The following is a 22,723-nucleotide window of genomic DNA, read 5'->3' as shown; positions in this document are numbered from 1 at the left end:
ATGGACCTCAAAGGCATTATGCTTAGTGAAAAAAATCCATTTCAAAATATTGTATACTGTGTTATTCAATTTATATAACATTCTGGAAATGACAGAACTATAGAGATGAGAAATAGATTAGTAGTTGCCAGGAAACAGAGCCACTGGTAGGTGGTTACAAATATAGGAGGTAACATAAGTGGTTCTTATGTAGTGGTGGAACAGTTCTATATCTTGACCATGGTGGTGATTACACAAATCTGTACATGGAATAAAAGTGCATAGAACTATATATTTACATAAATGAATTCAAACTTTAAAAATTAGTGAAAATTGAATGAAGTTTGTAGTCAACAGTAATGTACCAGTGTCAATTTTCTGATTTTGATATTGTGCTATAGCTACATAAAATGTCACCGTCGGAGGAAACTGGTTGAAGGGGGTATATGAGATTCTTTGAACAATTTTTGCAATATGCTGTAATACTTATTTCAAAATAAAAAGCTTTAAAGATTATTTTGATCATATTGGTGCTTCGAAAACACAGTTCAGAGGTTGATTGAGTTGATGTTATCTGAAAGAACAGTGGAAGGGGGAACATGTTGGGGTGGTGACTTTGTGTCCTGCATGAGCATGCTCTGTTATCAAGTACCTTAGTTATTAAAACTTTTTATAGACTTTAAGATGAGCCTGCCCTACCAGATTATTTTATATCCATTATATAAGTCATAGAGCTGTAGCAAGTTTCCAGAGTAAACACAGCAATATAGAAACAGTTTTGCACGGAAGAGAAAGAGAATATAGAAAGTGGAAAACAGCAAAGTAAAGCCATTTATGGAACCAGTTGAAGTTTTATCTTCAAGAGCTGCAGATATTTCAGAAAGTGATATTTCTAGATAGTCTTGTTGGGAAACATCAGTTTCTAAGATAGATTGCTCTAGCATTACTTTCTTTAGGAAGGGAGGGGAAAAAATTGATGTCAAGGTCACATGAATCTGGGCAATAAATGATACTGGCTGTGTAAGCCTGCTTTTCAGTTACCACATTGCCCTTAAAGTTATTTATCCCTAGCATTCCTAGGAGTCAAAGAAGTAAAAAAATATAATAGTTCATAGTTATAACTATTATTGTCACTGGCTTGTAGCAAAGGGAAAGCATATGAAAGTTGTGAATTTCTGTCTTTACCAGTGTCTGGTAGTTTGGTAAGGAGTCTTCTGGCTCTGTGGGAGCCTTGTAATGGACAGTTTATAATTGGCATGAAGTACTTCAGAAGAAGGGATGTTGTTCTTTTGAGGCATATTGAACTAGACCTGCTTGGTTGCATGCCCAGACATGGATGGTCTTCTCAGCTTTATTTCTAGGGTTGTTTTATGTTTGTGTTACAGAGGAGAAACGATATACCTGTAGGTCGTGTATTCATCCTCTTAATTTTAGTGCAGAAAAACCATGACCTGATTGGCTTTTGTTAGAAACACAAACTATTTTGCTCCTTCTCCAGGGCAGCTGTTAAGAAAAATTGTTTCTCGCTCATAGAAGCACGAATTGCAGGCTATGTTGCCTTTATTTGTAAAGCTTTTCCTGCAAATCTGGTCCTTGTCTTCTGTATTTATTATTATCCTCAACATCAGTATTTCTCATTTTTACTTTAGCCAACAACACCTCCATAAAATACTGCCTCTAGAGACCCAATTCCAGCTTACGTACGTTATCAGAATTTTGCCTTGGTTATTTTACATTCTGCTTATTTTTAGGTTTCACACTCCTGAAGTTGAAGTGCAGCCCCTCCCCCTTCTTAAATGAGTTCACGATCATCCTATTATTCAGACTGAGCACTGCTTTATGATTCTCTGCCTTTGGGGCATATGTGTTATTTGTTGAGCCAGTGACAACACTGGTACTATCACAAATGAGAACCACCCAATAGACCCTCAGCATTGATCCAGGAAATAAAATCCCAGTTTACAGCCTGTGTTGATGTTCTAAAATTGTTAGCATTATTTTTGTGACACCATGTATTTTTTTTTTTTTTTTTTTTTTTTTTTTTTATTTATGGCTGTGTTGGGTCTTCGTTTCTGTGCGAGGGCTTTGTCTAGTTGCGGCGAGCGGGGGCCACTCTTCATCGCGATGCGCGGGCCTCTCACTATCGCGGCCTCTCTTGTTGCGGAGCACAGGCTCCAGACGCGCAGGCTCAGTAGTTGTGGCTCACGGGCCTAGTTGCCCCGTGGCATGTGGGATCTTCCCGGACCAGGGCTCGAACCCGTGTGCCCTGCATCGGCAGGCAGATTCTGAACCACTGCGCCACCAGGAAAGCCCCAACACCATGTATTTTTAAATCAAACTTGCTCACCCTTTCAGACTTTTGTATGCTAGGACTAGACATTACTACCTTACAAGCTGACAGTGAAGAATTTTTAACACATGCAAACTATAGAGGCTGGAGAACAAAGAATGCTTTTGGTTCAACAATATAGTCTAATAGGGCTTTGTATAGCTGGTTTACCCATCAAGTATAAAACTATTTTCTCATTTTCAGAGTTGCTATGAAAGAATACATAGAACAACAAGAAGCTTCTGTTTTTCATTGTTTTATTCATCAAGTCAGGAAGTGGTTTGATGTGCATTCAGGCTTGGTGTTCAGTTATTTAGGAGTTGTTTATCATGTGTTTTTTGAACGAGGTAAGAAATCAGCTCTGTAGTCACAGTACTTCTCCTGCTTAATAGCAGGTGAGCCTACAGTTTGCAAGCGCATCACCTTTGAAATTTTGGTTTTCACAGCCTCTTCCAAGAAATGCTTTTATCAGTACTATATACTTAGAACAAACATAGAAATAAGTTTTCTATTAACTTTATCTTACCTCATGTTAGCTTTTTTTTGTTTTGTTGGTTTTTTGTTTTTGTTTTAAAAATGTTTTTAAGCTTTTATTTAGAAAGCCTACCTAGTAAAATCACACCTATGAAGTGTGTGAGCTATAATCTAAGTGTACAAACTAAATATTAAAAATGTCAAACAGTTAGATGTTTTTCACTGAAAAGAAAATCTGCTTGGTTAAGACAGTTAAAAAAGGGACTTCCTTGGTGGTCCAGTGGGTAAGATTCTGCGCTCCCAGTGCAGGGGGCCGGAGTTCGATCCCTGGTCAGGAAACTAGATCCCACATGCATGCCGCAACTGAGAGTTTGCATGTCGTAACTAAGAAGTCCGCATGCTGCAGCTAAAGAGCCCACACACTGTAATGAAGATCTGTGTGCCACAACTAAGACCCAGTGCAGTCTAAATAAATAAATAAATATATATATATATTTTTTAAAAAAGACATTTAAAAATGATAAAACCAAAGCACACGAAAAAAGTTCGGGAATAAGGCAAAACTACACAAAAGCCTTAAATCTGTTCATCTGAAAAGAAAGAAAAAGGAATATCTCCATGCCATCCCTAGCTTCATGCCACCGTTCAGTAAACACTGACCATGGGTAAGAAGAGGGTGTCCTTAGCTGAGGTCAGTAACTCACCAGCTCTGATGTGGTTGGCAGGGTGCTCAGACTTCAGAACCCTTGGAGAACCCAGGCAGTGACTCTGTTCATGTTAGCTTTTTGAAGAGAGAATATCTGGCCCTGAAATCTGAACTTACGTGGCAGTTAAAAGGAGAATATACACTCAACTGTGCACTTAGGATATTAATTTTAGATTATAAAAGTTACTTAAAAATTGTACACAAGAAGTTTATTAATTCTGTAAGTGTATTTAAAAATTTAAATTTGACTGCCAAGAACATTAACTTATTTTGTTATTATGTAGCTACAACTGTGTAGCGTTGTGGGTGCTTCTTTTTGCCTCAGAGACAGCTCTTAAAGTTGGTTACATGTTTCCACACTCAAGGTGCCATGACCGGCAAAGCCATTGTTATTATGCAGGATGTGTCAGAAGATGCAGAGTCCATTTTCTGTATATTATACACTCTGGAAGTTCTATTTCCATTTTAGGTCAGCTGATATAGAAAGTACCTGAGATGTCAGGAGCAGATTCATGATACCAGTATATCCCTCTGTGCCACCTCCACCCCAACCCCTACCCCCTGCCCCAGTATCATCACTGCTACTTGCGATCATGGAGTCAGTCCTGGAGATAAGTTAAAAGTTACCAAACACTAACTTTACGAGGCTGTATAATTTGGCCTAACACTCATTCTGCAATATCTTGCTTAAAGAAAGAGCCAAAGGATCTAAATAAATGTTGTTTGAAAAACATATGAACTTGCAAACCATAGGAAATAAAAATTGGCTTTATCACAACAGAGTTAAGCTTAATTTTTTTTTTTTGAAAATTGCTTATTTTAAGATAACCATGCTTTCTAAAATGTGGGAATCCATTTCATACCATTGAATACTTCAGTTTTCATTTTTAGACATCTTGGCCAAATTTAAAAGATTCAGACATCGGAAGAGACCGTTCTTTTGAAGAATTAATTTGTAATGGAGCAGAGAAGTCAGTAGTTCAAAACAACAGAACTAGTATTAATATTAAAATTTCAAAACTATTTGGTTATTAAAAGAGAAAATAATATCCACACATCTTGTAAACCTTAATGAGAAATCTCAAAGAAGCGGGGCAAATTGTGTAGAACGGGTATAAGAAAACAAGGAGAGTCCTAAAGCAAGAGGCAGGTGGGTAAACAAGCAGCTGCTTCAGATACAGTAAATTAAAGAGCCGAGCCCTTCTGCCCAACCCTTGTATAAAAAGTTACTGTAGATATTTAGGATTTGGAAACTGGTTGTATTAAGAAACAGGATATATTTTGAAACAGTGTCTTTTCTAGTTGAATAATGCCTAGCATATAGCAAAGAAACAAATTATATCCCCTCATTGTATTTTAAGAAATGAGATGGTGTGATATGAAAAAAATCTCTGAATGCAGACATCAGTTTCCATCCTCTAGCTGCTACTTAATTCTGAAATTTGGGACAGATCACTAAGCCTGTCTGAGTTACTATATCTTCAAGATAAAGGAAAACTACCTACTCTGTGGGACTTTTAAGGTTAAAATGAAGTCATATATGCAGAGTTAAAACAGTTAATTATTCTTGCTGCTGGTTGGATTGAACAAAAAGGTCCTATGGGCAGGACATTGTGAATTATGTCTATTTAGTTTCTAGGACAGCACCAGGGACCGGTTTTGTGGAAGACAGTTTTTCCAAGGTGGGGGCAGGGGTGGTGGCGGTGGGGAATGGTTCAGGCGGTAACGTGAGCCAGCAAGCAACGGGGAGCAGCAGACGAAGCTTCGCTTGCTCACCCTCTGCTCACCTCTTCCTAACAGGCCGAGGACCCAGGGGTTGGGGACCCCTGTTCTAGGATAAGATGATATTTTATAACTTGAGTAAGTATGTGGATTTAATAGTGAAAGAATAAATTAAACCTTTAAAGTTGTGATTTAAAAACTACAAAATCAACAGAGCAGTGAGAAATGGGCAAAATCAGCTCATCTTATTTTAATTTGAGGAAGAAGACTATGCCAACTCTAATGCTTTGCTTTTTTTCGTTTGTTTTAAAGAGAAGAGAACGGACAGCAATGGTAGAGTATATTTTGTCAACCACAATACTCGTATTACACAATGGGAAGACCCCAGAAATCAAGGGTAAGAACTTGCAGTTATTAGTGTATAGATAACTTCTTAAAGATTGTACCCTATTTCCAACTCAGTTATGAAAAAGATCAAACCTACATATTCTTTCCCCAAAAGCCTTAATTACCCACATACTTAAGAAAGAGAAAAAATTACACTATTACTTCCATATAATGAAGGTGGGTTTCTTGAGAGTACAGGGGGGAAAAAACCCTCACTGGTATATACGAATACATGTGTGTGTGTGTGTGTGTGTGTATGTGTTTTCCCCCCAAAAATACCTGTTTGTTGTTAGTAAGACTAGATTACTAATTCTAAAGTGGGGTTTTGCAACCTGACATCTCTGGATAGAATTCAGGGAGTATGTGACTTAGAGGGGAAAAATACATATTCATTTTCAGTAACCTTTACCTAAAACTGAGTGTTCTTTCCATTATGATTGTAGGCCACAACCATAATATTAGAATTAACAATGCCTCGGACTTTGCCACCAGTAGAAATCACAGGTTTTTAATATCTTTCTGCAGTTGTTGCAGATATCTGAAAATATTGTTTACACACATCATTACAAGAACTTGCTAGTTAATAAGCCATTAAAGAGGTACATTATTTATTACAAGTTTGTCTTTTTAATATTTATTATGTATATGTAATTGTTTTTCTTTATAACATTATGTGATAGTGTATGTATTAGTTTGCTAGAGCTGCTTTAACAAAGTACCACAAATTGAGTGACTTAAACAACAGAAACTTGTCTTATACATATTTCAAGGTCAAGGTGTCAGCAGAGCTATGCTCCCTCTGAAGGCACTAGGAAAAGATGTGTTCCAGGTCTCTCTTCTATCTTTGATAGTCCCTTGGCTTGTGCAGCGTAACTCCAATGGCATTCTTCCTGTATGCATGTCTCAAGGTCCAAATTTCCCCCTTTAATAAGGACATCGATCATATTGGATTAGTGGCCCACCTTATTCCAGCATGATCTCATCTAATTACATCTTTAATAACCCTGTTTCCAAATAAGGTTGCATTCTGAGGTACTGAGGTTTAGGATTTCAGCAGAAGAATTTGTGGGTTGACACAGTTCATCTCATAACAATATGTAATGCTATGTGTTTATCAGATTTCCAGAGGGTTCCATTCACAGGGAATTTGGTAAGCTATATAGTCAGAAGGCACAGTCCCCACAAAATTGTCCTCACTTAAGACATCAGCCACAAGCTGGGAGGTCTCCAAGACTACTCTCACTTCAGACTGACTGACTACAAATTTAGGGTGTCTACCCAACCACTTTCAGGTTCAGTAACTCACTAGAGAGACTAGAACTCTCTGAAACCTCTTATACTCACAGCCTCCTTTATTACAGGGAAAGGATACAAACTAGAACCAACAGAAGGAAGAGATGTATAGGGCAGAATCTGAGAGGGTTCCAAATGCCCAGAATTGATGTGGAACAGTATGTGTTGAGTATTGCCAACCAGGGAATCTCACCCTAGTCTCTAGTATCCAGAGTTTTTATTGGGGCTCCATCATGTACTGCCTGCGTAGCTAACCTTTAGTTTCCAGCTCTTCCCCACAGTTTGGGCTAATACCTATAGTGTCTAGTTACTCCAGAGGTTAGAGCTGATATGGCATATCCCAGAGCCTCCCTCATAAATCACATGATTGACGGTCTGGTGTTCGAAGCCCCTAAGCAAACAAAGATACACTTGACAGGCAGGACATTCCAGAGGCCTAGAGATCACCTCCCAGTAGCTGAGGGCAGTGGTTGGACCTCTGTTTGGGCGTGATTAAATCTTCACATCTACCATAGGTCAGGGTTTTAAGAACCTCTATTTTAAAGGTGTGCTTTAAATTTAAAATCTATTTCTGGGTACCAGCAAATCACAACATTTTATGGTGTTATGGTATTTAACTTAAATATTTTCAGTTTCTTAAAAAGGAATAATTAAGAATTTCATAGGCAACATTTCTAATTTCTCTTTAAAATTCTATCACTAAGGATAGAATAGACCATGTCACCTTTCTGTAATTTGCTACCATTTTTTGTTCCCCCTTGGACCTTTAAAGTTTCAGAGCTAAAGTTAGAATCATATTTTTGTAAATAATACAAATAACCCAGTTCTATCCAATTTGTTTTCAAGAAAACAACTTGTTACTGAGCCCATCTTGCAAATATGATTATAACAAATGAGAAGTGTTATCTTCTTAAATTTTTAGTAGTCTGTTTTGTCTGACATTTGTATTTAGTTCTGTAAATATAGTTAAATGTTCTTAACTTTTTGGCATAGTTCACAAAATACTGTTCTAGGCAATGGTTCTAAGCCTTTTGTTCTTCTGAAGTACACTTGAGGAAAGTGACACTCCTGTCAGCAGTAGTGGCTCTCTAAAACAGTGAGATTAAATGCCTGTAACCCCTCCTTTTCTTCCTTTCTGATGTGAACTTGGACATTTCCATTGCTTTGCCTTCTCACCAGACCCCACCAGATGAGAAAAATGAAACTGTAGAATAGAGAAAAATGAACTGGAAAATATGGATGCAACTTGGAACACTGAAGTTTAGAGAGATTAAGCAAGGTCTAAAGATAGGTATTAAGGAAGTGGGTAGGAATACTCCATTAAGAACATTTGAGTTGCCTTAACAGGAATAATAGAGATTCTGGACAAGGGGAAAGGCTTCACTTGGAGGTTTGACAGACCATGTCTTGTTTAGGGAAATGGTGAGTAGGCGTACACTACACAGGGTTCATGGAAGGGAGGTGGAGGTAGAGTGCAGAGGTAAAACTGAAAGGAAACATAGAGGGCAGAGTATTGAGACAGAGTGAGGGCCAAATGGAGGAGTTTAGGTCTTATAATTGGTTAGTGGTGAATAGTGATATCACTTTTAGAAGAGAACGAATTTGTTCAGATCTCTGTTTTAGTACTCTATCAGCAATGTGAAATATGAGTATAGGACCAGAGTGAGACTAGAGGCAGCAAAACCAGTTAGACTGCTGTTATGAAAGTTTAAAAGAGAGATGAATAAAGCCAGAGTAAGGATGGTTGGTGCTGGTGATTGAAAACAGTGATGAACATGAAAACTTCTAAGGCAGAATTGGCAGAACTTGGTTACTATGAGATGTTTAGGCAGGTAGGGAATACAGGCAAAGTAGATGGGAGAAGACTGATGGTTGATGGACCTGTTGACATGTATAACATGCTTGTAGGATTTTAGTAAACAGCTGGAAAATACTGGACTAAATGGTTTTCTAGAATATTTCTGCCGCCTTTATGGGTATTTTTGGTTTCTGTACTTGGCAAACAAGGAACTCTTTAACATTTTTTATTTGTTTATATATGTTTCTGTGTTTTATATAGTCAATTAAATGAAAAGCCCTTACCTGAAGGCTGGGAAATGAGGTTCACAGTAGATGGAATTCCGTATTTTGTGGACCACAATAGAAGAACAACCACCTATATAGATCCCCGCACTGGAAAATCTGCCTTGTAAGTTTTCTAAATGTTTTGATTAAAAGTAAAACTGATTCATAAGATTTTGATATAAAGATCTCAATTACCAAAGAGTGCAATTCTTACATTTCTTGAGGTGGCTTGCCTGTAGGTCTCTGATCACTAAATGTTTTGTATTTCCATTAGCTTCTTGAATATTTTCTCCTAGAGACTTTCCATATTTGTTACCATCTATTCACAGCATTAAATGAGTGTTTAGAAATTATCAGTATAGTACTGCTCACCAATTAATCCCTGATTTCTGATACCTACTTTCTTTCATTTCTATCACCTTTTTTTTTTTTGACTTACAAAAGTTCTATTTACACATCTATCACCTTTTAACTTGAAAACTCCCATTACTTTTTCTTATCCATTTTTGAAAAGTAACTGTGTTTTGATTTGCTTAATATGTTTTGTTTAGGTTTTTTTTTTAAATTATGGTCAAACAGACATAACAAAGTTGACCATTTTAGGTGTATATCTTAGTGGTGTTAAGTACACTTATTGCTGTACAACCATCACCACCATCCATCTCTAACACTTTTTTATTATCCCATACTGAAACTCTGTACCCAGTAAACAATAACTCTCCAGTCTCCCTTCTCCCCCAGTCCCTGATAAGTACTGTTCTACCTTCTGTCTCTATGAATTTGACTAATCATACAATGTTTGTCCTTTGTTGACTGGCTTATTTCACTTAGCATCATGTTTCCAAGGCTCATCCATGTTTTAGCTTGTATACATGTGGTTCATGGACATTTGAGTTGTTTCCACCTTTCAGCTATTGTGAATGATGCTGAGAACATGAGGGTACAAATATCTGTTCAAGTTCTTGCTTTCAGTTCTTTTGCATATATATTCAGAATTAGAATTGTTGAATCAAATGATAATTCTGTGGGTTTTTTTTGAGACGTTGCCATACTGTTTTCCACAGTGGATGCACTGCTTTATGTTCTCACTGGCAGAGCACATGGGTTCCAGTTTTTCCACATCCATGCCAACAGTTGTTACTCTGTGTGTGTGTGTGTGTGTGTGTGTGTGTGTGTAATGCCATCCTAATTAGTATGAAATGGTATCTCATTGTGGTTTGTATTTCTCTAATGATTCATGATGTTAAGCATCTTTTCATGTGCTTATTGACCATTTTGTATATCTTAGAACAAATGTCTATTTCAGTTCTTTGCCCATTTTTGAATCAGGTTGTTTTTTGTTGAGCTTTAAAAGTTCTCTATATATTCTGGATATTAATCCCTATCAGATATGTCATTTGCAAATATTTTCTCCCATTCTGTGTATTTCCTAAGCATTTCATAGCTTTAGCTCTTACATTTAGACCTTGGATTCATTTTCCGTTAATTTTTGTACATGGTTTTAGTAAGGGTTCAACTTCATTCTTTTGCAAGTGGATATCCAGTTTTGCCAGCACCATTTGTTTAGTGGACTTGGCACCCTTGTCAAAAACTATTTGACCATATATGTGGAGGTTGATTCCTGGCCTTTCTGTTCTATTTTTCTGTATGTCTGTGTTTATTCCAGCACCACACTGTTTTGACTGCTGTAGCTTTTACTAAATTTTGAAATCAGGAAATGTGAGTCCTCCAACTTTGTTCTTTTTTGAGATTGTTTTGGCTTTTCAGGGTCCTTTTGAGATTCCATATGAACCTTAGGATGGATTTTTCTATTTCTGCAAAAAAAAAACAAAAACAAAGACATTGGGATTTTGATAAGGATTGCATTGAAGTTTCCTTTGGTTAGTGTTGACATCTTAACAATATTAAGTCTTCTAATCCATGAACATAAGCTGTCTTTACATTTATTTGTCTTCTTTATTTTCTTCCAGCAATGTTCTATAGTTTTCATTGTGCAAGTCTTTTATCCTATTGGTTAAATTGATTCCTAAGTGTTTTATTGTTTTTGATGCTATTTGTAAATGGAATTGTTTTGTAAAATTTCCTTTTCAGATTGTTGATTGTTAGTGTATAGGAATACAACTGATTTTTGTATGTTTTGTGTTCTACTTTGTTGAATTTACTTATTAGTTCTAACAGGTTTTTTCGTCTGGAGTCTTTAGAGTTTTTTATACATAAGATCATATCATCTTCAAACAGAAATGTTTTCTTCTTCCTTTCCAATTTGGATGCCTTTTCTTTTTCTTGCCTAATTGCTCTGGCTAGAACTTTCCATACTGTGTTGAATAGAAGTGATGAAAGCAGGCAACCTTGCCTTGTTCCAGATCTTAGAGGGAAAGCTTTCATTCTTCCACCATTGAATGTGATGTGAGCTGTGGGATTTTCATATATAGCTTTTATTATGTTGAGTTGGTTTCCTTCTAGTTTGTTGAATGTTTTTTATCATAAAAGGATATTGAATTTTGTTGAATGCTTTTTTGCATCATTTGAGATGATCGTGTGGTTTTTTTCCCCTTATTAATGTGTGGTATATATTACATTGACTTTTCATATGTTAAATCATCCTTGCATTCCAGAGATAAATTCCACTTGGTCAAAAGGATTAAAATGTTAATCCTTTTAATATACTCCTGAATTCAATTTACTAGTATTTTTTTTTAGGATTCTTGCATCTATGTTCATAAGAGAGATTGGTCTGTAGTTTTTCTCTTTTTAATTTTGTTAAGCACATTGTAAACATACTTTTTAATTTTTTTATTTTAATTAAGTTGTACTCAACATACAATATTGTTTCAGTTGTACAATGAAGTTTTGTTTTCATTTAGCACCTTTGTCTGGCTTTAATTTCAGGACATTGCTGACCTCTCGTTACTTTTTTTAACATGCAGAAAATATAAAATTAAACTTTCATGTTTCAAACAAACTAGGAATTCAGGCCAATTAGGTATTAATGAAATTAGATACGTAATAAATTACAAACAGATACTGTTGTATCATTAATCTTAGTTACAATTAAGTTTGGGCACATATAGCAGAAAACCCCAAAACAATAGAGGCTTGTATGAAACAGAAGTATATGTCTCTCTATCATTAAAAAATAGTCCAGTGGGATTTAAATAGCACACTACTGAATAATCCATGGCTCAAAGAAGTTGCTCACTAGAAATAAGGAAATTTTTTTTACTTTATGATAATAAAAGCAAAACATCACAATTTGTGGGATTTAACAAAAGTAGTCTTGGAGGAAGACTTAATTGCTTTAAAGGACTAGATTAGAAAATAGGGTGTAAAACCATTGTTCCCTGCTTCCACCTTAAGAAGCTAGAAATAGAAAAGTTAATTAAGTACAAAATAAGCATAAAAGCAGAAATCAATGAAATGGAAATGAAAGAACAGAAAAATCAAAGCTACAAGTTGGGTCTTCAAAAATTTAATAATATTGGTAACCCCTAGTAAACTTGAGAGAAAAAAAGAGAAAAACTGGGAAATGTAGTCTGCCCAAGTAAATCTCAAGATTCTGTTAAGAACAAAGGAGAGAATGGATTCAGGAATAGACACCATTCTCAGACAGAACCTCCTTTACCTAGTCCTGTTATATTTGGCTGTATATAAGAGAGAATCTCACAACAGGGGCTTTAAAAAGATCAAAGTTTATTTCTATTTCTTACTTAAAAATAGTCATGGGAAATTTTTTTTTTTTAAAGGTGGTGTTAGGAGTATGCTGTACTAGAGCATTTTTGTATTTGACTACTAAGTTCTTAGGGAGTGTGGTATTGTGTTTTCCTTCAATATTTTATCTTACAAGAAGCTATATATGTCATATTAACATTCTTCCTCAGAGACAATGGACCCCAGATAGCCTATGTACGGGACTTCAAGGCAAAGGTTCAGTATTTCCGGTTCTGGTGTCAGGTTAGTATTGGGACTGTATTTCTGTACTCCTTTTATTATGTTGCTTACACAATCAGTGATTGTGAAAATAACCTGTAGAAAAACAGGTAAAATGGAAGCATTGGAATTTTTCTCCTATTTTTAGGTCAAAGAAATAGATTTATCCCTTAGATAATTTATGGCTTCTCTTGTCCAGAAGAATAAATTTGAAACCATTTGAATAAGGAAACATTGCTACTCATTCCAGTACTCATTATTTTCAGATTGGAGAAATCTTCAAACAAATGAGTTAAAACATTTCTGATGTGTAAATTATAACCAGCTCCTTTCATATCTAGCATTTGATATAAATGACTTTGATAGATCCGTACATATGTATCACTTTGATAGATACTTTAGTACATATATATGGTTATAGTCAGAGTATGTTTAACAGATGTGATCAGTTATTTCTGATGTATTATAAATGTTTACTGAATTGATGATTTCTTTATGGGGTCTAAATAAAATTAACGGACTAGTCAAAGTGTTACTATGATGAATATTTTTAAACTTCAAACTCTTGTACTGGGCCTGTGCAAGCAAAAAGAATTTGAATTAGCTTTTTGAAAATTTAAAGATTTGTTTGACTCATTAAGTAATCACTGTGCATACGACATCTTGCTTTCTTCTGTTTCTTATGTATCAGATGATCTATAATTAGCATGAATACTCACAAATGCATGGTTAAACATTATTAAATAAAAGTTCATATTCATAGTCTACCTGTTACTGTAAGCAAAAAAGTAAGTAAAATTTTACCCTTTTGGTTTTTTGATAGGCCATTTTAATGGTGAGAGTTGACTTAAGACATTCTTATATTTCAGCAACTGGCCATGCCACAGCACATAAAGATTACAGTGACAAGAAAAACATTGTTTGAGGATTCCTTTCAGCAGGTACTGTTTCATCCACTTAATGGTTTGCCCCCTGGCTTCCAGCCCAAAACCTTTTGGTGCTAGCAGTTCAAACACTTTGGAACTTTTTGAGATGGAGTCCTTGAATTTTTTAAGTCTAATCTCATTGCCAGCTACCTTAACACTTAAAATTCAGGAAAATGCAGATAGCTTTGTGTGTGTGTTTTGTGTATGTGTATGTTCTGTGCTTTTGAAATGTCAGAGTAACTTAGTATTAGTTTCAGGTTTCCATTTCTAAGCTCAGTGTTTGATTTGAAATAGATATTTAAGTTAAAAAAATAGGCTTTTGGTAGACAAAGGTTTGGAAGTACTGTATGAACATACTGGATACAGATAGAAAAAGAGAGGAGAAGACTTTGTTTTTATACTTCTGTATTGCTTGCATTTTTATAATCATATTTACTCCTATAAAGAATTTTTTATGTAGTAAAAAATGTAATTGGTCATTGATGACAATATCTAAAAATAATGTTTTCAGGAGTAGTCAACAAATGTTTTAGCTGTCCTCAGAACCTGAGTTAATTTACTACTTACCTTTATTTTACAACTTTGTTTACCAACCAACTACAGCTAAGTATTAAGTGATTTTGATATATTAAAATGACCAGTGGAAAAAAATGTCTTAATATGCAAACATCCAGTTCGTCCTTGTTTTATGGCCAGATGTGGTTGTGATTCATTATCAAACCCTTATGATAATTTTGGTAGCTACAGCTTCGAGAAGTGCTAAACTGAATGCAAAGGGAAAAGAGATTGTCTGAGATAGTTGACAATAGCTGTCTACTTACTTTCAGAAACAATTATATTCTTTACTAATGGAACCTCAGTTATTAACATTGAAGGGAAATGCCAGTTGGCATCCTGCTAAGTAGGAGCAGATATTGTTTTAGGAGCAGAGCTTGACTAAGGCCACTTAGAGAATTATGAGTCATTCTCTTGATCTGATGTAAGCAAGGCTCCAAGGCCATTCTCTACCCCGTGATTACCTATTTCTTATTTTCATGTTCGTAACCAGTATGCAGTCACTGAGTAGTCAGTCTCTGGTGGGCCAGTTTCTTGGAACGTAACTTGCCGATAGCAGTGCTGAAAAGATGCGAACATGAGTAAATGTCCCTTTAGCTATTGACGCCTAGAGGCTTTCGCAGAATGACAGACCAGATGGTGCTAAAACAGTTTTTAAAAATTGTCACCCTAAACTCTACATCCATCCAATAAATGTGAAATAAAAAGAGAAAAATTTGATTGCTTTGGAAGAGTGACATATAGCAAAATTAGCATCAGATTTTCTTCATAGCATTTGGATAAAGTTGTTTGGGGTAGTAGGTGTGTTTTTCTTGACACAGCACAACTGCTTATGGGGGAAATTGCAGGAGAAACACTTCTTTTTTTCCTTCATATTAGGCATTTGTTAAAAGGTATTATTTAAAGGTATTTTTTTCCGGGGGAACAGCAAGCGAGATCAGGGACACCCCTACGGTTTGGGGAGCAGCCACAGGGACAAGGAGTAGCCAGAAGGAACAAGAAATGAACAGAAAGGATAATTTTAACTTATAACATTTCTCATTTGCGTTGCTATATTTCTAGCCTATAGTGTTGTAGAATACTTGTCATAAGCATTGAATTTTTTGTTATATCTGGCATTTTCTTGTTTGAGTGGGATATGAATTCATGAAAGTGTGGGAACTGAGAGAGCCCTAGCATAAGCAGGTCACTTACTGAGCCTCTCTGGATATTTAAATGTGATTGTTCATTCTTATCCTTTCATGAAATAGAATCATTGTATGGACTTTATTCTCTCCAGGCCCTGTCATTTTTTTCCCTAAGAGTAATTAATGTTTGTAATCTTCTACTGGCCCAATTTTGGGCAAGTAATTAGATACTTTTAAAAAGCAAGAACCCAAATGACCTCTTCATTGTAGCTCAATAATGGTACTGTCCTTCAAATATGAAGATGATCTTATTAACCACTGTAGTAGAATACAAAATTTGAGTAGTTTTTCCAGGTTTCCACTGAGAATGAGTTTTCAAATTAACTATATTTTCTCTGCAGCCTCTGTTTTTCATTTCCAAGTTAACCAGTTAGTTATTATGTGTACCTTTTGTCTATAAAACAAACCCAAACCTCCCCAAACCAAAAAAGGACCTAAGCTCTGCTCATGGTCACAGTTACTCTGCTCTAAACAAATGAGAGAAGGAACTTTGTCAGTAGTAGGATCATTTAAAAGAAAATTATATATGTATAAAGTATACAGAAATATAGATATGTATAATTTATAAAACATTATGAAACTTTAATGTATTTTCTGTATGTGTGGTGTTGACCAAACCACAGACACCATTCTATCTATGTCATGGGGAATTTAAGTTACTTATAATGCAGGAGATTTCTAACCTGGAAGTAAGTGGTATAAGGTGTTTCTACTTTTACCGATTCTTTTACTTCTTTTTTTTTTTTTTTTTTGGTAGATAATGAGCTTCAGTCCCCAAGATCTGCGAAGACGTTTGTGGGTGATTTTTCCAGGAGAAGAAGGTTTAGATTATGGAGGTGTAGCAAGGTAGTGATAATATGAATACTCAGAACTTAGTTCCTTTCCTCCAAAGGTATCATTACACTTTGCTTGCAAGTATTATTTTCTCAATTTTCTGTTTCAGGAAAATGAAATGTAGCAAATTTTTGTACCTTTATTAATGTTACAATTATAAAATTTCAAGAAACATTAATTCAGCACTTTCTAAGGTGCTGCTAGTTGATTTCACCCACATCACTCCTTTAATCCTCAGGATAACTCTGAGAGAGAATTTTACAGGTAATAATGAGGTTTAGAGACTCACCAAAGACACATAACTAAGTTGTAGAGCCTGGATGCAAGCTTTACATCATCAAACCAGAAGCCAGTGTTCAGTCCACCACCTCATATCTGTTCCACAGAACATACAAGGCCCTATAGTGTTCAGGTCACTTTCCCCATCACAGATTCCTGATAGAGATAATAGTCAGTCAGTTCCAAACTGTGATTAATATATGTTTTGAAAATATAGAAAGCTGTATAAAATAGGAGTTGAAATTATAAATTCTCCTTTCTTAATATTGGAGCTTCTAATCAAACCCCTAGAAGATAGACTCAAGCAGGAAATTGCTTTGCTTATTCCATAACAGTATATCATACCAGGTTAAAAATTTGCATAGTGGTGGCAGTATGGAAAGCCAAGGACTTCGTAGTCAAGACTGGATTTGAATCCTTTTTCTGCACTCAGTAGTATAACTTAGGGCAAATATCTTCATCTGTAAAATAAGAATAATCATATCTACTTCTCTGGGATTATTGTGAAGAGTAGAAATACTGTTTATTAATATCCTAGTTCAGACCCTGAGTCTTTGTGGGGTCACTAACTGGTGGCTACATTTGAGGGATTTTAGGTTTTGTTTCAAAAGCTCACATTTCAAATGTATGAAGTAATCACAGGTAAATAACAAATATGAATAGAAACATTTAATTTTGTATTAGGTAAAGATAATTCAGGAGGGCAATCATTCATTCTTAACTAGAAAATTAACTAGCAGTATTAAAGTATAAGCAGGATTACTACCAGAGGCCATAAACCAACAAGAAAGGGAACTCAGGCACGAGCTGATACCACATATATTGCCCCAGATTCACTCTGCCTACTGTTCTGCCAGACCTTCACCCATGTTACATAGTTAATAACTATAATCTTACGTTAGTGTTGGTTGGTATTTTCACAGCATTTGAATTAGAGCCTCTTAGTATTTTCCTAATGAATGAGTAGCTTGAATTAAGTACTTTATTGCCTCTGTGAATTGGAAGGTTTTTCGTATTTATCTAAGATTTAGAGAGCAGTGGAACTTAATGAGCATCACTGAGGGGCTTTGTAATGGATGGAATAATGTTAGACTTGTTTCAGCTGTTCTAACCACATGGGTCAACAGTGAATTTTAAACTTGCCTATGTATAGTATTTCACTGATTCTAAGACTGAATTTTTCATATTTTAACATCTCTGAAACTGAGATGCGTATTACAATTGGAAAAAATTTTTTAGTGGTTCATCAAATAATGTTGTCTTTAAAGTCAATGATGTCTTAGATTCTTTGAAATACGCAGTGTGTAAATATCTCTGTACAAGAGATGTCAGTTTGTACAGAAGCAGTGAAAATCAATAAGAGACTAGAGAAATATCGCCATCTGAGGAGTATAGATTCCTGAGAACTTTATAGCACTGCTCTTTGATTTATTGGTATGGTTACTTACAAGATTTTTCATTCTAAATTTTCTTTTGATTTCAGAGAATGGTTCTTTCTTTTGTCACATGAGGTGTTGAACCCAATGTATTGCCTGTTTGAATATGCAGGGAAGGATAATTACTGCTTGCAGATAAACCCCGCTTCTTACATCAATCCAGATCACCTGAAATATTTTCGTTTTATTGGCAGGTTTATTGCTATGGTAAGTACAAGTGGAGAACTGTGTTTACTTTGCTAATTCAGCAATACTAAAGCATTGTTTCTTTAACTTTCTCATTTGAAATTTTCTCATCATTAAGACATGTCTAAGATTGGGCTTGTTATATCTGCCCTTTTCCCAGAAATATTCCATAATAGATCATATGACAGGGGAGTTTGTTTTGTTTGTTAGATGAGTTCTTCATTCAAAAAACAAAAACATTCTGAAATACAATGAGATATAAGATATAAAATCTTTTATATCTTATAAGATATAAAATTATCTTAAATGGTATTGTTTTCTTCTTGCATAGGCTCTGTTCCATGGGAAATTCATAGACACAGGTTTTTCTTTGCCATTCTATAAGCGTATCTTGAACAAACCAGTTGGACTCAAGGATTTAGAATCTATTGATCCAGAATTTTACAATTCTCTCATCTGGGTTAAGTAAGTTTGTTTCCTTTTAATTTATCATTGTTGTGTTGGTAACGTATTCAGACTCTAAGCATGTAATTGGTTTACTGAATTTAAATGGTTTACATTAAACCTGTCTCATTATTCAATATGATAAATTTTATAGAAATATCTTAGGCAAAAATGTGATTTTAGAGCATAATGTTCCAGTTTTGTTGTTAATTCCGATGTTACAGTTTAACAATAGTTATTTAAGAACATAGTCCTTTAGTTTAAAAAAAAACTCTTGCATGACTGAATTAGTGTAACAGTGTTACTTTCATTTGGGCAGAGAAAACAATATTGAGGAATGTGGTTTGGAAATGTATTTTTCCGTCGATAAAGAAATTTTAGGTGAAATCAAGAGTCATGATTTGAAACCCAATGGTGGCAATATTCTTGTAACAGAAGAAAATAAAGAGGAATATATCAGGTAAGAGAGACTGCTCCTTTTGACATAGTTTTTAGCCTTTCTGTTGGACTGTATAGCACGTTGATAATTGCTTAGTAGTACTAGTGGACAGTATTTCAAAAAATATTTGCCTTTATACTAATTATGAGAACTGCTCATGTATTGTTAAGGATGCAATACACCACGTCCTACCTTGTAAGTACATTGAGAGAGGAACAAGAAAAGTGCTATGGGAGACATCCTTTCATCTAGCTATAATCATGGAGCAAGAATCTGATGGTATTTAATTTGAGCCTTGATGGTTGGGAAGGATTCAGTATGTAGAAATAAGAGCAAAAGTTATATGCAGAGATACAGAGGCTGGAAAGCACAAGTCACAAATCGTAAGTAGAGAAGAGTTGCCATGGTGTGTGATGCTGTCAGGCAGCTCAGAATTGATAGCCCATTTGCCATGTCCTGCATTTCAGAAGCCAAGGAAAATGAAGAATCTTTAGAAGATGTTGTGGCTGATAAGTTATGATAACCCTTAAGAGAACAGTTAGAACTGTAGCCCAATGGTAGATATAGAGGCCAGATTACAAGAAATTAAGGACTAAATTCAGTAGACAGTCTAAATTTCTTTTTAACGAGTCTGGCAGCAAAGCCCATGAGAGAGAGGACAGATTGTTGTGGAGGCAGCAAGGTAGAGGGACTATCCTGCAGGTTAATTCAAACTGTAAACCTTACAAAGAATTAGTCTAGTGGATGCTAATGAGTTTAATCCCCACTTTCTGATATATTTCAATTTAACCAGAAATATGAAAATTTGTAAAGTAATAGAAAAGAATTTTGGTCATATAGAACTTTCAGTTTTTCTCCAGAAGTGTGAGTGTTAAGGCTAGAAGCAGTGCTGGATCACTTTTTTAAATACCAATTCTGTAACTACTATGCCATGTAACATCATGGCATTGAAAAGAATCTCAAATTTATATGCAGATATTTTTGTGGGGAATATTTGAAGAGCAGGTAAAATTTTTAAGTAAAAAGATGGTTTTCTTAGCGTAGTCTCTTATGCTTTGCATTAGTTCATACTTTTAGTCTCAATAGTTACTAGTTCACTGACATATTCTCAACACCAGTTCAGTCAGATAGGGGTGAGATTTCACATAGTTACTGATTCTTGAGTTCCAGTTTCTGGATCTCTTGCCTGCTTTTCTACTTTTTAAATATTAACATATCCTCTCCACATTTCTTGTGATTAATATTTGCATGGTATATCTTCCTCCATCCTTTATTTTCAATCCTTTGTCTTTCTGTTTAAAGTATGTTTCCTAAAAGCAGCATATTCTTAGGTCTTGCTACTTTTATCCATTCTGATAATCATTACTTTTAGTTGCAATTGGTACACTTAAATTTAATGTTATTACTGATATGATTGGACTTAAGCCTGCCACCTTGCTATTTGTTTCTTCTATTTCCCAATTTCTTTTGTTCCTCCTTTCCTGCCCTCTTTTGTATTAATAATTTCTAGTTTTCTTTTTATATATCTTTGGTTTTTTCTTAGCTATGCCTCTTTAATTTTTAGTGACTGCTCTAATGAATATATGCATCCTTAACTTATCACCTTTAATTAATATTATACTAATACATTAATATTATATGTAACATCATAATTTATAATTAATATACTACTTGTACATTATAAGAGGCTCATAATAGTATAATTCTGTTTATCTCATTTCAGCCATTTGTGCTATTGTTATTATTTTATTTCTTATGTTTATAACCCCATAATACTATATTCTTGCTTTAAGCAATCAATAGATTTTAAAAGAAATTAGGGAATAATAGTCTTTTATATTTACTCACATTGCTATTTCTGGTTCTCTTCATTTCCTTCTGCAGATCCATTTTTTCCATCTGGGATCATTTCCCTTCAGCCTTAAAAACTTCCTTCACCATTTCTGTTAGTGTGTGCCTGCTGGCAATAAATTCTCTCAGCTTTTATCCAAAAACATCTGTATGTCATCTTCAGTTTTGAAGGATATGTTCACTAGATTTAGAATTCTAGGTTTATAGTTTTTTTTTCTCTTTTTTTTTTAGCAGTTTCTTTCAATAATGTCATTCCGTTATTGTCTTCTATTTTTGATGATGTGAGCCACTGTTTCTCTTGTTTTCTGGATGAAATATATGTTTTTTTCTGTGGCTTTTAAAAGATTTTCTAAAGGTTTTTTAGCACTTTGCCTCATATATACGCGCTTTTATGTTCTCCTGATTGATGCCATTTCAGCAGTTGTGGAAAATTTTTGTGCTTTTTCTCTGTAGATGTTCCTTTTGCTTCGTTCCCTCTTTCATACTTCAGAGACTTCAGATACATGTATATTTAACCTTTGATATCATCCCAGATGCTGTTTATATTTTTTTCATTTTCTCTGTGCTTCAGTTTAGGCCATTTTGATTGATCTTCGTTTGAATTCACTGCTTTTAAGTTCATCCAATTAAATTTTCATTTCAGATATTCTTTAATTTCCATTTGCTTCTTTCAAGAGTTTCTGTGTTGAGAATCTTCATCTCCATATATTTCCATCTTGTCCTGTAAATTATTTAATACATTTTTAATAGCTTTTAGAAAGTATTTACTAACTTCAGCATTGGGCTATCAGTTGGCCTTATTCTATGGACTTTTTTCTCTTATGGGTCACATTTTCCTGCTTCTTTGCCTATGTAGTCATTTTTTGTTGTGGATGACATACGGTAGAGACTCTGAGTTCTTTTTTTTTTTCCCTTTTGAAAAGTATTGAGTTTTGTTTAGACAGACAGTTAAATTAAGGACAGATCACATTGATTGTTTGGAAGCTTGCTAGAGCTAGTCTATTTCCATTTTGCTTTTAATCCTAAAACATAACGTTTATTCCTAGAACATGGTTCATAGTCCTTACAATGGAAAGCCCAAGGTGTTTTACCATTAATTTGTGAGAATTAAGCTTAAATTCTATCTCTACAGCCCTAGGTGGCTGCTGAAATTTCTGGTTGGGTCTTTGGCTTTCCAGTTGTTCATTGCACAGGGTTCCTTGGAGTTTCATCATCCTGGACATGTGTATTTAGGAGTGAGCTAAGGAGTTGAAGTGTGTTTCTGTGCAGATTTGGGAGCTCCTTTTCTTTGTCTTTTTCCTTCCAGGGATTTTTCTGTAGCTGCTTTGGCAGCTTTACGCTCCCAACCTCATGTCTCCTCAGCCCAATAATACTGTTGCTTTTAGTTTGAGTTTCATTTCCCTGTGCTCTTTGTAAACTGGGAAGTGCCCTCAAAGGAAAAGCCTAGTAAACGCGGCTCTGCTCCAGTGTGCCAGCTTCCTTCAAGAATCTTGTCCCCACCAGTTTCTGCCTGCCTTTGGTTTCTCTCTGACACCTTCAGACATTTGTTTTCTGTAATTTGCCCAGTGTTTATAATTATAATCACCTGGAAGATTAGTCCAATACAAACTACACTGCCATTTTCCAAAATTTCAGAGATTTAATAAACTTTAGGACTTTGGTTGTCTGAAATTGTTAAGAAGTAATCAAATGCCTAAAATACGTG

At 35.1% G+C, this 22,723-nt stretch overlaps 1 protein-coding gene across 2 annotated transcripts in view; it reads left to right on the top strand.

Annotated features, from left to right (window-relative positions):
• ITCH (itchy E3 ubiquitin protein ligase) overlaps positions 1-22,723 on the top strand; it is a 123,347-nt gene that overhangs the window by 84,524 nt on the left and 16,100 nt on the right. Inside the window, exons 13-20 of one of the 2 annotated variants that reach the window (XM_082358809.1) lie at positions 5,523-5,607; positions 8,950-9,078; positions 12,833-12,905; positions 13,751-13,822; positions 16,307-16,395; positions 18,146-18,305; positions 18,616-18,749; positions 19,048-19,188. In XM_082358809.1, the coding sequence (XP_082214935.1) occupies positions 5,523-5,607; positions 8,950-9,078; positions 12,833-12,905; positions 13,751-13,822; positions 16,307-16,395; positions 18,146-18,305; positions 18,616-18,749; positions 19,048-19,188 (883 nt within the window). The remainder of the gene's footprint in view (positions 1-5,522; positions 5,608-8,949; positions 9,079-12,832; positions 12,906-13,750; positions 13,823-16,306; positions 16,396-18,145; positions 18,306-18,615; positions 18,750-19,047; positions 19,189-22,723) is intronic. The other variant, XM_082358810.1, reaches the window with a different exon arrangement.

The sequence above is a fragment of the Balaenoptera borealis genome, assembly GCF_965194805.1.
Source record: "Balaenoptera borealis genome assembly, chromosome: 16".
Taxonomy (NCBI): Eukaryota; Metazoa; Chordata; class Mammalia; order Artiodactyla; family Balaenopteridae; genus Balaenoptera; species Balaenoptera borealis.
The sequence above is the reverse complement of the archived record's forward strand: the minus strand, read 5'-3'. Positions and strand labels throughout refer to the sequence as shown.